Here is a 12,085-nt window from a genome sequence, read left to right on the forward strand (position 1 = left end):
TGCATATTGTTTGGTGTTAGCTTTATGTTGTTGCCATGAGCACTAATTAGGTAAAAATAGTTATCAATATCAACATGTATTTGCAGTTACTCTCCTCCCTGTTATGGTGGTCGATCAAATGTTTTAACAGGGCATGGATTTAAGAAAATGCAGTGGAGAACCCTGCCACCTTTGTCTTGGAGTCATAGCAATACTGACATAGGATTAGACTTTTTGCTTTAGCCAAAATGTTAAAGGTTATTAAAAAATTTAAACCGTAATCACTGATAAATAGATAGATAGACAGATATCCAATGACTTTCACTACCTGACTGGAATGGTGAATGGGTTTCACATGACTGTAAATTCCACTAGCTGTCTCTTTGATGTCCGAGAACATTCTTATTAATGCAATGTCAGAGATTCATGTTAGGAATGATACACTGAACTCCTTCCAGTGTTTGCAAATAAACTTGACAGCATGACCATGTTTCAACTCTGCATGATCAAAGTAAATACATGCTGACCATCCAAAACACACATTTAAAACAAATTCTTATCTTCCTTTGGCATCTGGTATTTGAGTGAAGAATAGCTCTGCACGTATATGCCTGTATATGCACCATTTAAAAAAAAATATATATATGTGTATATATATATATATATATATATATATATATATATATATATATATATTACACCAATTTGGTGCACAAATTCAATTGTCTGCTCAGTCCAAACACTAATCACTCTTTCCATGCTTTTCCCTCAATGGTACTTCACAGGGGTGTTTTTAGCTATTGGAAAGATCAGAGGCTAAGTCAAGTTTGCCTGGTGCTTGTCTTTTTCATTTTGAAGGGAGATCAGCATTGGTAGGTTGGGGAGGTTATATCTGCCTTTATAATAAATAAATATTATCACACCTTTGGAGGCTGCAAGGGCAAAAATATTCGGGGCTAGGCTTAAAATATTCGGGGCTATAGCCTTGAATGGTTGGACCTAACAATGCCACTGGTACTTCACCCCCATTGACACATTGGGGAGCCTTAAATGGGCCAGGGGATAGTTCCTTGGCAACTGTCTGGCTGCTGGCTGGCTGGAAGATGTGGCTTTGCTCCAGTCCAGCTGGGAAAGGAGCCATTCTGTAGGCACATAGTGCCCCAGGTTAAACTGCATTTGTAGGCCCAAACTGCTTAGCTCATTCAAAAGCTAACACCCAAGAATAATAATAGAATGAGTAAACCAAGAAATACATTAGTTTCATAATTTGATAAAAAAATGTTAGTGGTGTTTGCTTTGTTTTCTCCTTCTTTACTATGGTTGATGTTCAAGGCAGGCTTGCTTTAAATTAAAGTAAATTCTGCCCATAATGGCCTGTGACAGGTAATGCAAACAAATAGAATTAGAAGGAGAGACATTCAGTGAACCAACCATCTTGAAAGGACCCATGGGCAATTGTACGCAGCCTCTCTGCAGTTGGATTATAGTTTAGCAGACTGAAATATATGCGTTACCATGGAGAGAAAACTTTCTGGGGAGGTTTCCATCTCTAATTTATCAATTCACTATCTGTGTAATGTTTGACACAGTATGTTTTCTTTGTTTAGGTCTGGTTGTTTTGTGTGTATTGCAGCAATCAGTAGAAAATTGTCAAGGTTAATGGTTTAAACCTTTTTTGTAATTCTCTCTGCTCAACATTGCCAGACGACATTTCCACAGCTTGGATTGAACAACAAAATGATGCTGGAATTCAGAAACACTCTGACCATAACACTTTACTGCCTGCTTAACACTTTAATGTCTTGGCTTTAGATGAGGTTTTCATATTTTTGCCACTGAGTTCTTTTGTTTTTTTGTTTGTTTGTTTTGATGGTTAGCATATATAGGCATGAAATGTCATGGGTAGAATGGCCAGAAAAAAAAAATCTGTCAAAGCTGTAAATTAACACATACAGAAAACACTGTCTTTCCTATGAATACAATGCAAAGAACTGAAAAGAGAAGAAAGGAAATTGTATGACCTGTTAGGTTTTATGCTGTATACATTACAAATACCTTATTTGGCAATACGACATGTAAATGGGTTTTTTGATGATTTCTGTAAAAAATGAGGAGCGGATGTCCTTGAAACATTGAAGTAAGAGTTCCACTGAAGGGTTGGTTACTCTGTATTTGTTTTGTATTCTCTGAGGGCTGTTCCATCACAGCAGTTGAACTGGTATTTGCTACATGATACAGTATTTCTAAACTCTAGACACATTGCAGCTCTGCCCCCACACTCGCTAAATAACCATTCACCTAAATCTTTCACAGACCAATAGTCTCATCTCTTATAATTCTGTTTACTGCATAGTTCACACCAAAGTGTTTCACAGTAAAAAGAATACATCATTGTGCTGTTGTTGAATCTATGCGATGTTGGTTCTCAGCCTCTGTGCTGCGAATCAGGGGAAATTATCTTTGTCGTTGTTTGTGATCTGTAATGTAATGTGATCTGGAAAGAGAGCAGGGTAAATAGTACAATGCCACCCCCCATCAACCAGCATTTCCCAACCATTTTCAGTCCCCTTCAGCCTAGTAACTGAGGTAGGCAAAACTTATTGAGTGAAGCAGACTTTTAGTAGAGAGAAAAAGTTGATCCATCTCATGATGGAGGAAAGACCTGCTTTCACTTCTCACCTTTAATGTGATTCTGACATAAAATACATGACAAGTTCTTTCACTCAGTTTTCTCAGTCTGGAGACATGACATCTGTTGTTCAATCCGTTCATTTGTCTGTATTCACATTTTAGCCTTTATTGTAAGTCAGTGTCATTTAGATACACCACTGAAAGCACATTCATAGTGTTCAGTTTATAAAAGAATATATGATTTAGCCTTCAACGGTTCTTTGATAGCACTGAAGCATTGTGCAGTGCACCATGCACCCAAGTGGTTCCGTCATTCTTAGTGGTCAGATGAGATGATTCAGGTAGAATGTTATTTGATTGGGTATTGACTCATACGTATATGCTGTTAAGTACTAACACAATATCTTATCTACATAGTAACAGACAGGTTGGAAGACCTTGGATGTTACCAACATGATAATTGGTACAATAATCTAGTCCTTCCCTGATTCAGTGCCAGTTTGAAAAATGAAATGATTAAAATGAAATGGGAATAAAAACATCTCTTGAGGTTTTATAAAGTGTTAGACATTGTGATTGTACCTTCATCTCAGTATTATGGCAACTAGTCTGGCCATAATTATTTTTCGCTTATAAAATACTCAAAATTCAAAATCAATTTAGCTCTACAGACTGGAGTTTTTTTCATTAAGCCATACATGGTCAAAGAGGAAAAAGTCTATTCAGCTGACAAATCAAGAAGTAATTCATCACTATATTTTAATTAAGAATGTTTCACTTTGACCACATCAACTGAACTTGTATGTAGCCCCTGTGTTCTCAGTTAACAGGTGTTCTGTAGCAACCATAATGTATTAACTTTGGAACCATGCAAAACAGCAAAAAACTTCTTAAGACACCCTTGAAACATCTACATCTCTTTTAATAGGTTATTGGTAAAATAGTGCAGAACCTGGATGGTCTCAAAATGTCACCACACTATTGTTGATCAACAATAAAACATTGTATACATCTACAAGTAGCTCATAAACTCTGTTGCTGGAGTCTAATTAGCATTACTTGCTTTACTTTATTTGGGTTCAGTGGGCTAACTATTAAGTCTGAACTGTTGAAAACTATTGAGGTTTTAACAGATGTTAAACCAGGCACAAATAGTAACACAACATTTCAGCATTTCAACAAATAAGCCTGTCTCCATGGCACATGCTAAGCATGGTTTTCTCCTTGCTGTGGAAAGACAGCCAACTCCAGTCTCCCTTGGCCCTGTTATCATAGGTCTCAATCAAGGACATGCTGCAGTCCTTGTGGAATAACACACGTCTTTTCACTGCATACTGGTGGATCACCTGAAGTAGAGGTGTGTGTGTGTGTGTGAGTGTGTAATTAGGATGTGTAGTCATTATCATGGCATGGAACAGGCTGGATACAACCCAGCAAACTTTGAAAAGCCAAGCCAGGAATTCAAGCACAGGATCCCATTAGAGAAAGTATTTGCCAACAAGCAACCCTTCTCGGCATATACTGAGGCCAGGATCAAATCTGCTTGCTACACACAGAAGTATGGCTATGACTACCTGGAGCTGGAATGGGACTACAAGTGTAATGCACAATTATATTGTCACTCACTGTAAGGTCATCACACTGCCCTGCTTATTTAGAGTTAGCTCACCCTGTTATAGAAAACTGCACTCCTTACTACCACAATCATGTTTAATTGACATCGGACATTACTTCCTATTACATGTTTGTCCTGCAGCCCATCTGGAGTTCATCCTTAAATATCTTGAATATGGGAACCACATTCTATATTATATTTTATATTATGGAGGCTATCAATCCTACTGAGATTTTCAAATATATACAAAAATCAAACATTATTGTACTTTGTGTCCCGTTGTGTAGACTTTTTTTTTACATATCCAGTAAAGGAAATATTACCAAATAAATCCCAGGTATATGTGATGATAAACACCTTTTATGTTTGAAATAAATACACATGCTTGAGAAAAAGACTTTAGGATTGCTTTGTTACAGTTCTGGCAGTTACCTGATCCTCTTGTCCTATGAGAGTACTATTATGGCAGATGCAGCTCTTAAAAAAAGCTTCTTGTTATGTCACGCAGGAATCACTGTCTGATCATTGTTTGGCAAAATAATAAACTATTCAATGCTACACTAACTTTCAAGTTAACATGTTTTAATTAATACAGTAGGATTGAATTTTGAATGCATTTAGCTGTGTATCACACGGTGTATCTAGAAAGTCTACACACCCTTTCAAACTTTCTTGTTTTGGTGTCTTAAAGGCTGAAAGCAAGACAAGTGAAGCTAAACTTTTTATCTTTATTTACACATTGTAACCAACAATATCTAAGTGAAAATTAAATGTCTCGCTTTTTTGTGTTAAAAATGAAAAACAAGTCTGCACACCCTTAATATTTGGTGGAGGCACCTTTTGCTATGGTAACTTCAGTGAGTGTCTACCAACTTGTCACATCTAGGTTTTGCCATTTTCTCCCATTCTTCTTTGCAGAAGAGATCATGTTCACTTTCATTGAGAGGGCACCACTTATTAACTGCCCTCTTAGGTCAGCCCAAAGACTTTCAGTGCTGGTTCAATCACTGGTTTCAATGCTGTTGCTAGTCTTTCATCATATATTGATATATATCATATATTTCATCATATATCAGTTGCTTTGTATAAACTTGTAATCACCTGTCAATATGTGGGTAATATATTCTGTTGGTTTTATTCATGTTTATTTTTTTCCTGATGCAGATTGTGACTAAGCTGGTGAAATATTACTTTACAAAGTCAGCCATTGTGTCTTCTCTTGAGAACATATGAGAATATGTTGAGCAAGGCTTTGCAACTTGCTTGGATCTTATAAAACATTGGCTGAAATTGAACAAGACACTGAATGCCATGTTGTTCTTGCTCTTATGAGGAAAACAAGGAAGGAACAGATGAGTGTGAAGGAGAACTATGGGAAAAACAAAACAACACAGATAAATAAATGCACCCAGAGACTGAAAGGTGGCAGATGAATGGAACACACTATAAGATGAGCTGTGTGGCAAACAATCATTTTTGAGCCTCTGCTATGCAGTTCTTTTCTCAGAAAGATATTTCTCATAGTGACACAGTGCCTTCAGAAGATTGCCATACTTTAAGGCCAAGGTGAAAATGGAGGAGTGCACAAGCAATGAATCCTGATGCTGCCTGCAAATAAAAAGGATAATATACAGAGAACCTGATAAAACCCCACAAAGCACTGAGAACAGAGAGCTGATACAATGTTACATGTTTCATTATGCAACAGTTACATGTTGTTTAAGGTTATATTGGCAACTGTGTTAGCTCCCTATACTGTGGTATGCAGTCTTGGTCATTCACTATAGTCATAAAGGACAGTAAATGTCATTTCTGTTAATGTGTTGGTCGTTTTGGCTCCCCCCAGATGAAAGGACCAGAGAGGACTCTGGAAGAGAGACGGTCCAGCCTGGACGCTGAGATTGACTCCCTCACCAGCATCCTGGCTGACCTGGAGAGCAGTTCTCCCTACAAGCCCAGAAACCAGCAGGTGAGCCCAGTGCTGTTACACACTGACTGTGGGCCTCCCTTACAGGCAACTGCCTGACTCTCCCACAGTCTTCCTCAGTGACTCACTGTGGTCTTCCTTCATTAAAAGGCGACCTATGATGCATTGGCATCTAAAAAAATGGGAAGGACACGTTTGGCAGTCATGACATACTGTATATACAGTCCTTCTCATTAAGGGCAGTCCTGATTTAATTTCTGAAAATATCTTAAAGTTAAAGTTAACCAGGCATTATATCTGGATGCTCAGCTCCAAACCTGTAATGGTATTGCTCTTCTTTCAGAGTGGAATTTTTCAGAGGAAAGTTGAGATTCACGAAATACTTGGCAGTATTTTCAGTTGGAGAGACAAATGTCCAATCCAAGACTACTCAAGGCAGGATAAAAAAAACAGGCCATGAGTCATCCCCAATGAAAGAAGTCTGGTATTTGGTATGCTAATAGGTGAGAATTTCCCTAGAACTGTCTCATACTCTTTCAGGCTGCCTGTAGTTGAGCTTTCTTCACTGTGTGAGCCCGAACCCTGGAAGGCATGGCACTGCCCCTCTGATTAACTGCACTCTGCACAGGGTTTGATGGCCAGCACACATGCAGTGGATAGCTATTTCCAGAGCTCAGGCAGTACATAAAGAAAATTAGAATGAGGCATGCTCCACTGGCTATTCAGAGCACCAACATTCGTCTCAAAGGAGGCCTCTCAAGTGCAAGGAAACCTGTAAACAGATCAAACAGATAAAATGTGCTGAGGATACATATTCAGCACTTTGACTAATGTGTGTGTGCTTGTTTGCATACACCTTGACTAGGATGTCTGTACACACACACACAAGCACACATATTAGTCTAGGTACTGAATATCAATGAATGTATTTACTATATTTACTATGTATGTATAACTAATGACATGTATTAACGTTGTTGCTGTCATAAGGACTCCAGAACTCTAATCCCAGTCGGTCCAGCAGGGGTGTGTTTTCCTTCAGGGATGGGCAGTGGGACTCCTTTTCCCATGTTCCTAACCCAATGGGATGGGAGACATTAGCGGATAGGGAGATGGGCTTCTGCACTCTGTTCTCTGGAGAGGTCTGGTGAGGTCTGATTGGCGAGGTCTGATCATGACCTTGGGGCAGCATGAGGCCAAATTGCAGAGAGTTCATTGCAGATAAAACTTGTGCCCTTGAGACAACCCCTGATCTAACTGCAGGAGACCTAAACTCTGTGGTCCTTTTAAGTGTTACACTCAAAGAGCTTTTGTGTCCCCTGTGCCAGCAGTTAAGTTCTGGTGAAAGCTTTGCAATTCTGACAGAGTAGCTACTCTTCCTAGAAATAAGGCACACAAATATCAGGGACATGAGGTCAGGTGTCAAACAAGGGTCCAGAACAGGACAGAAGCAGCACTATGTTGCATCATGGGTGATACACATTGCCCTCCCCAGCCATGCCCCAATGAAATGGAGGACAGGTCAATAAAATACAACATACATTTCAAAACATGCCAAGTTCTGCCATCTGCCAGAGTTAGGAAGCTGTCTGTGAAAACAATATGTAAGGAAACACACACATGCATACATATACACCCATACACACAGGTGCACACACTCATACACAGATGCATCCTCTCACATACAGAGGTATGCACACATTCACAAACATATAGTACAGATGCACATGTATATGACACACCCATACATACATACAGACACACACACACATACAGCACAGATGCACACAGATACACACACACAAGGGTCTACACCCACCTGCTATTGAAGTACCAGGTAAATAATTACTAAATAAAATATAGAATAAGTGCAGATCTTTGTAAATGCCTGGTGAGTGGTACAAGTTGTAGAAAGGTTGTGAAAGCTTTTGTCAGTTTCGTTTGAAAAATTTATATGTACCTGTACAACCTTGAAAGAGCAAATACAGTGTATGGGTAGGTGAACAGCTTCTTTTGTTGGGGTCAAACTTGAGTGCCACAGAGGCCTACTTTCATTTATTTCCACGTTTTGAATGTGATCAGTGGCTAACACTTCCTTGGCTTATTCCATCTCATCTCTCATAAAGCCGGCAGTTGTTTCCTTGAGCGGCAATCTCAAATTTATTATAGCTGGTAGCCTGTTAACTAGTGACAGTTGGAACTGTTTCTCTGAAGAAATTGTTCTCAGGCATTTCTATGGACATAATAGGTGCGTGTTTTTTTAGTCTGAGACAAACCAGATATGTTGTTAAAATCCCAGTATCCCCTTGTTTCTTTCTTAATTGATTCACCGTGAGAGATTGGGATTGTTTGTTTTGTCCAGTAACCACCCCCCCCCCCCACCATGTACCCCATCTTCCTATTTTCACATTGCAGCTGATGCAGATTCTGTCTGATTAACTGTACTTGACCTTTTCCCCTGTTCCAGCTGCTCCTGTCAGTTTTTGACTGGAGCTTTTTCTATGCATTATTCCACAGCATGAATGGGCTTGTGTAATGTGCCAGGTCTCATACTCCAGCACTGGAACAGCTGCTCCACCATAACCTCACGCTTGTATAAGCAAAGAGTATCCAGTGCCCTGCATTTAGAGCCTCCAGGTTCACTCATCATGGATCCGGGGGAGCAAAATCAATTGGCCATTCTCTTTGGAGCTCTGCTCTGAGTCTTGAGCACCCCCCACCCCCACCCCACTCCACATATTCACCCCCAGGTGATGCTGTGGAGGGTAACTTGGTCTCTCTGGGGGCTTTAATGCAAACATCAATCTAGGGTGTGTTTGTTATACAGTCATAAAAGTTGGATCACCATTCTATAACTCTCAAAAGGGTTTCATGGTTCAGAGACATCATAACAAATGTGTTTGCTGTGGTTGGTATTCTCAGGGGCATAATGTGAGGTAATGAAATGTGATTATTATATAAGTTCCATTTGTGTCCTAATCCATTTGAAATGCGAATTTGTGCACAATGTTGCACTGTAAGTTCCTCATGCAGTCTGTTCTCTCTGTAAGATTATTACAGTTTGTAACAATATTTAAGTCAGTTGTGTCTTGTTTGTTCCTAGCTAGGTGCATGTGCAGAGAAGTGAAGAGATTGTGTAGTATTTGTTGAGCAGCATTTTTTTAATTCAGTGGCTTTATTCGGTGGTGGGATGTTGTTGCTTGTTGTGCATGTTTGTTTGTTTTTTTTCTTTAATTAACTCCAAAACAGAATATGAGAACTCAACGACTTTCAGACTCTGATGGTAATAAAAATGCACTCTGGTGTTTTGAGTTAACTTTTGCGGACCGTGAACAGACCTTCTAAATGTAACTTAAAGCCGTTTTTAAACCTCAGAAACCCGTACACAGCTATAGAGAAGGCATCCTGTCTGAACAGGAAAACAATAGTCATTTTAAGCTGCGATTATACCTGTGGGTGATAGGTGACCTCTGTGGGAGAGAATCTAAAGAAGCTGAAACAGGCAGTACTTGAGACAGTGGCGGGCACCGAGCACCTAACCAAGCGGTCCCGGATCAATTCCTGGTAATTACACTGCAGGTAGGAAGTCCTGACTTGTAAATTAGGAACAGTAGACCTCTGCAACCTTAACGGAGTTAAGAATAGAGTTTCTTTGCTGAGCGCGCTCCACAGAGCACAGGCCATTGATCGAGTCTGACCCCGGTGCGAGGAGCAACAATTAGCCGCAAGTGAGAATCAATATTCCTCTTCCTCAGAGCCAGGAGTCTGGAGGAAGGGGCGCGCCGGCAGGGAGGGAGATACAGGCAGGCTGTCTTAATTTATGTTAAAGCCCTCTGAGCACTGGGCAATCAGTCCCTGGCGCTAGTGCCAGTAACATGCGGAGTGCCTGTCCCAGCACATCAGATCAGTGGGAGAGCGCTAACAAAGGGCACAAATAAAAGTCAAAACACACAGACACACACATACACGTGCGCGAGCGCGCAGACACTCACACATTCCAGCCTGGAGATCAAGTCATTGGTGGTTCCCTGTGTCCATTTTGGCCAGCTGGTGTTGTTGCTTGCTCTGGTTTCATAAATCTTACCATTATTGCTATAATAAAGGCCTTGGTTTTTCCATTAAATAACAGGTTAGCCCCCATTCTAATGGTTATACAGTGATGTGTTGCACTTATTGACATGGTGCTGAGTTATGAAAAATTATATTTGTATCTGGGGTTCAGGATACATGTAGTACATTTGAATAGAATCATAAAAAAAGACTGTATTAAAAAGAAGGAACAATTATCTGGTTGTCCAGGTTGTGCTCTCTTTTGAATATTGTTTGAATATCAGTTGCCTTGTGTTCCTACTGTAATTTCACTGTATACTTTGCTTTAGCCATATTATTTGCATGTAGAGGATATCCCCTAACCTTATCAGCAGACAGAAGTTTAATAGTTACAGGACACATCAGTTGAAAAAATAAATTTCCATTATCAGTCGACTGAATGAAGAGGCTTTGGGACTTCACGTGACCTCTTTTATGGGAGCCAAGGGTTCACACACTGCGTTCCCTCCACTACTGTAAATTCAAGCACAACCTTACTAAATCAAACGAATTGAAATGTAACTCTTTCTTAAGAATTTTTCACTGGCTGTGCACTTAAGTTCTCACTTTACTTGACCAAAAGCAACAATTGGCCCAATAGCTGTTTCATTCATACCAGCTTGAAAATTGCACTGCTGAAATATCAGTGCTGAAGCCTATATGTTTAATTCAAGGGCTGAAACTATATAACAAGTAAGCATTGTCTTAAGGCAGAACACAAATACAGGGTGTAAAGTATTTTGCAGGAGACAGAGTGACACTAATAAGTAGAGTTGTTCCTGTCTGCAGTGGCTCCATGTCACCCAGTGATAACTCTGAATAGGCTGCAAGGTCCAGCTGGGGAATCAAAGCTTTGTAATACTTAAATGGAATAATACATCAAACTTGAAGTCACATTCATGATGTGTTAGGAGATACATTTGTTAAATTAATAGTTTTTTTTTTCCTTTTCGAATACATGTAGAGAGGGATTGTCCAATACAGTTGGCATGCTGGCTTTCCTGTCAATCTTGTGTGCTGAGGTTAAAGCTGACAGTTGCAAAAACTGAAGTTATTGTATAGTCTTAAGTATTTTTTTTCTGTCTTTGAAAAACACAGTTATTTGAATCATAAACTGAAAATTCTATCACTATTATTCTGTGATGTAGGTGGTCATTAAAACAGATGCGGTTGTAGTTGTTTGGAGTTATGTTTTATACTTTATTGGGTATTTATTAATGAATTATTTTTTTGAGCTTGCTAATGTTTCCTGTTAATCTTGCAGTATAAGGGGAACTGGGCTTTGTGGTAGGAGCAGCACTCAGTGGTCTCCCTTCATCCTTGCATCCAGTAGTATTCAGACACCCCTGCCAAAGAGAATATATGATAAGAGTGTCAAATTACTGCGTCACACCGGATCATGGGATTCTTGTAGTGCTGAACTGGCTTTTCAATAATGTGAGAGTACTGGAGAATTGGTCTGCTAAGCTTAGCTCTTGCTCTGGCTTTTATACCTTTTCAAAGGCTCATAATAGTGGTTCCATACTGAAATGCACACTGAGTAAATTGTTGAATTTACTTACTTAAATTGTAAGTTGAGTAAATTAAATTGAGTACTATTGAGTACATATTTTTAATTATGTATACAAATAATTTTTACATGACAATGACTAACTGCAAGTCTTTCTGATGCATGTACATATTCATGTGTATGGTTGCTATGAGATTCTGCTGTTTCTCATGAACAATCGGGGTCAACACGACATGATGTTCCTTATGTGAGCTAGGAGAACTTTTGACTGAGGCTAAGTTATAGTAAAAACATACACACTCTCATCTGTTGACACCCACAGCTAAGTTCCAAA

At 39.4% G+C, this 12,085-nt stretch overlaps 1 protein-coding gene across 7 annotated transcripts in view; it reads left to right on the plus strand.

Annotated features, from left to right (window-relative positions):
• Positions 1–12,085, plus strand: part of LOC118773416 (LIM domain containing preferred translocation partner in lipoma) — a 231,883-nt gene that overhangs the window by 150,524 nt on the left and 69,274 nt on the right. For all 7 annotated transcript variants that reach the window (XM_036522341.1, XM_036522349.1, XM_036522343.1 and 4 more), the window contains one exon: positions 6,072–6,194. In XM_036522341.1, coding sequence (XP_036378234.1) covers positions 6,072–6,194 — 123 coding nt within the window. The remainder of the gene's footprint in view (positions 1–6,071; positions 6,195–12,085) is intronic.

This window comes from Megalops cyprinoides, chromosome 2, assembly GCF_013368585.1.
Source record: "Megalops cyprinoides isolate fMegCyp1 chromosome 2, fMegCyp1.pri, whole genome shotgun sequence".
Lineage (NCBI taxonomy): Eukaryota > Metazoa > Chordata > Actinopteri > Elopiformes > Megalopidae > Megalops > Megalops cyprinoides.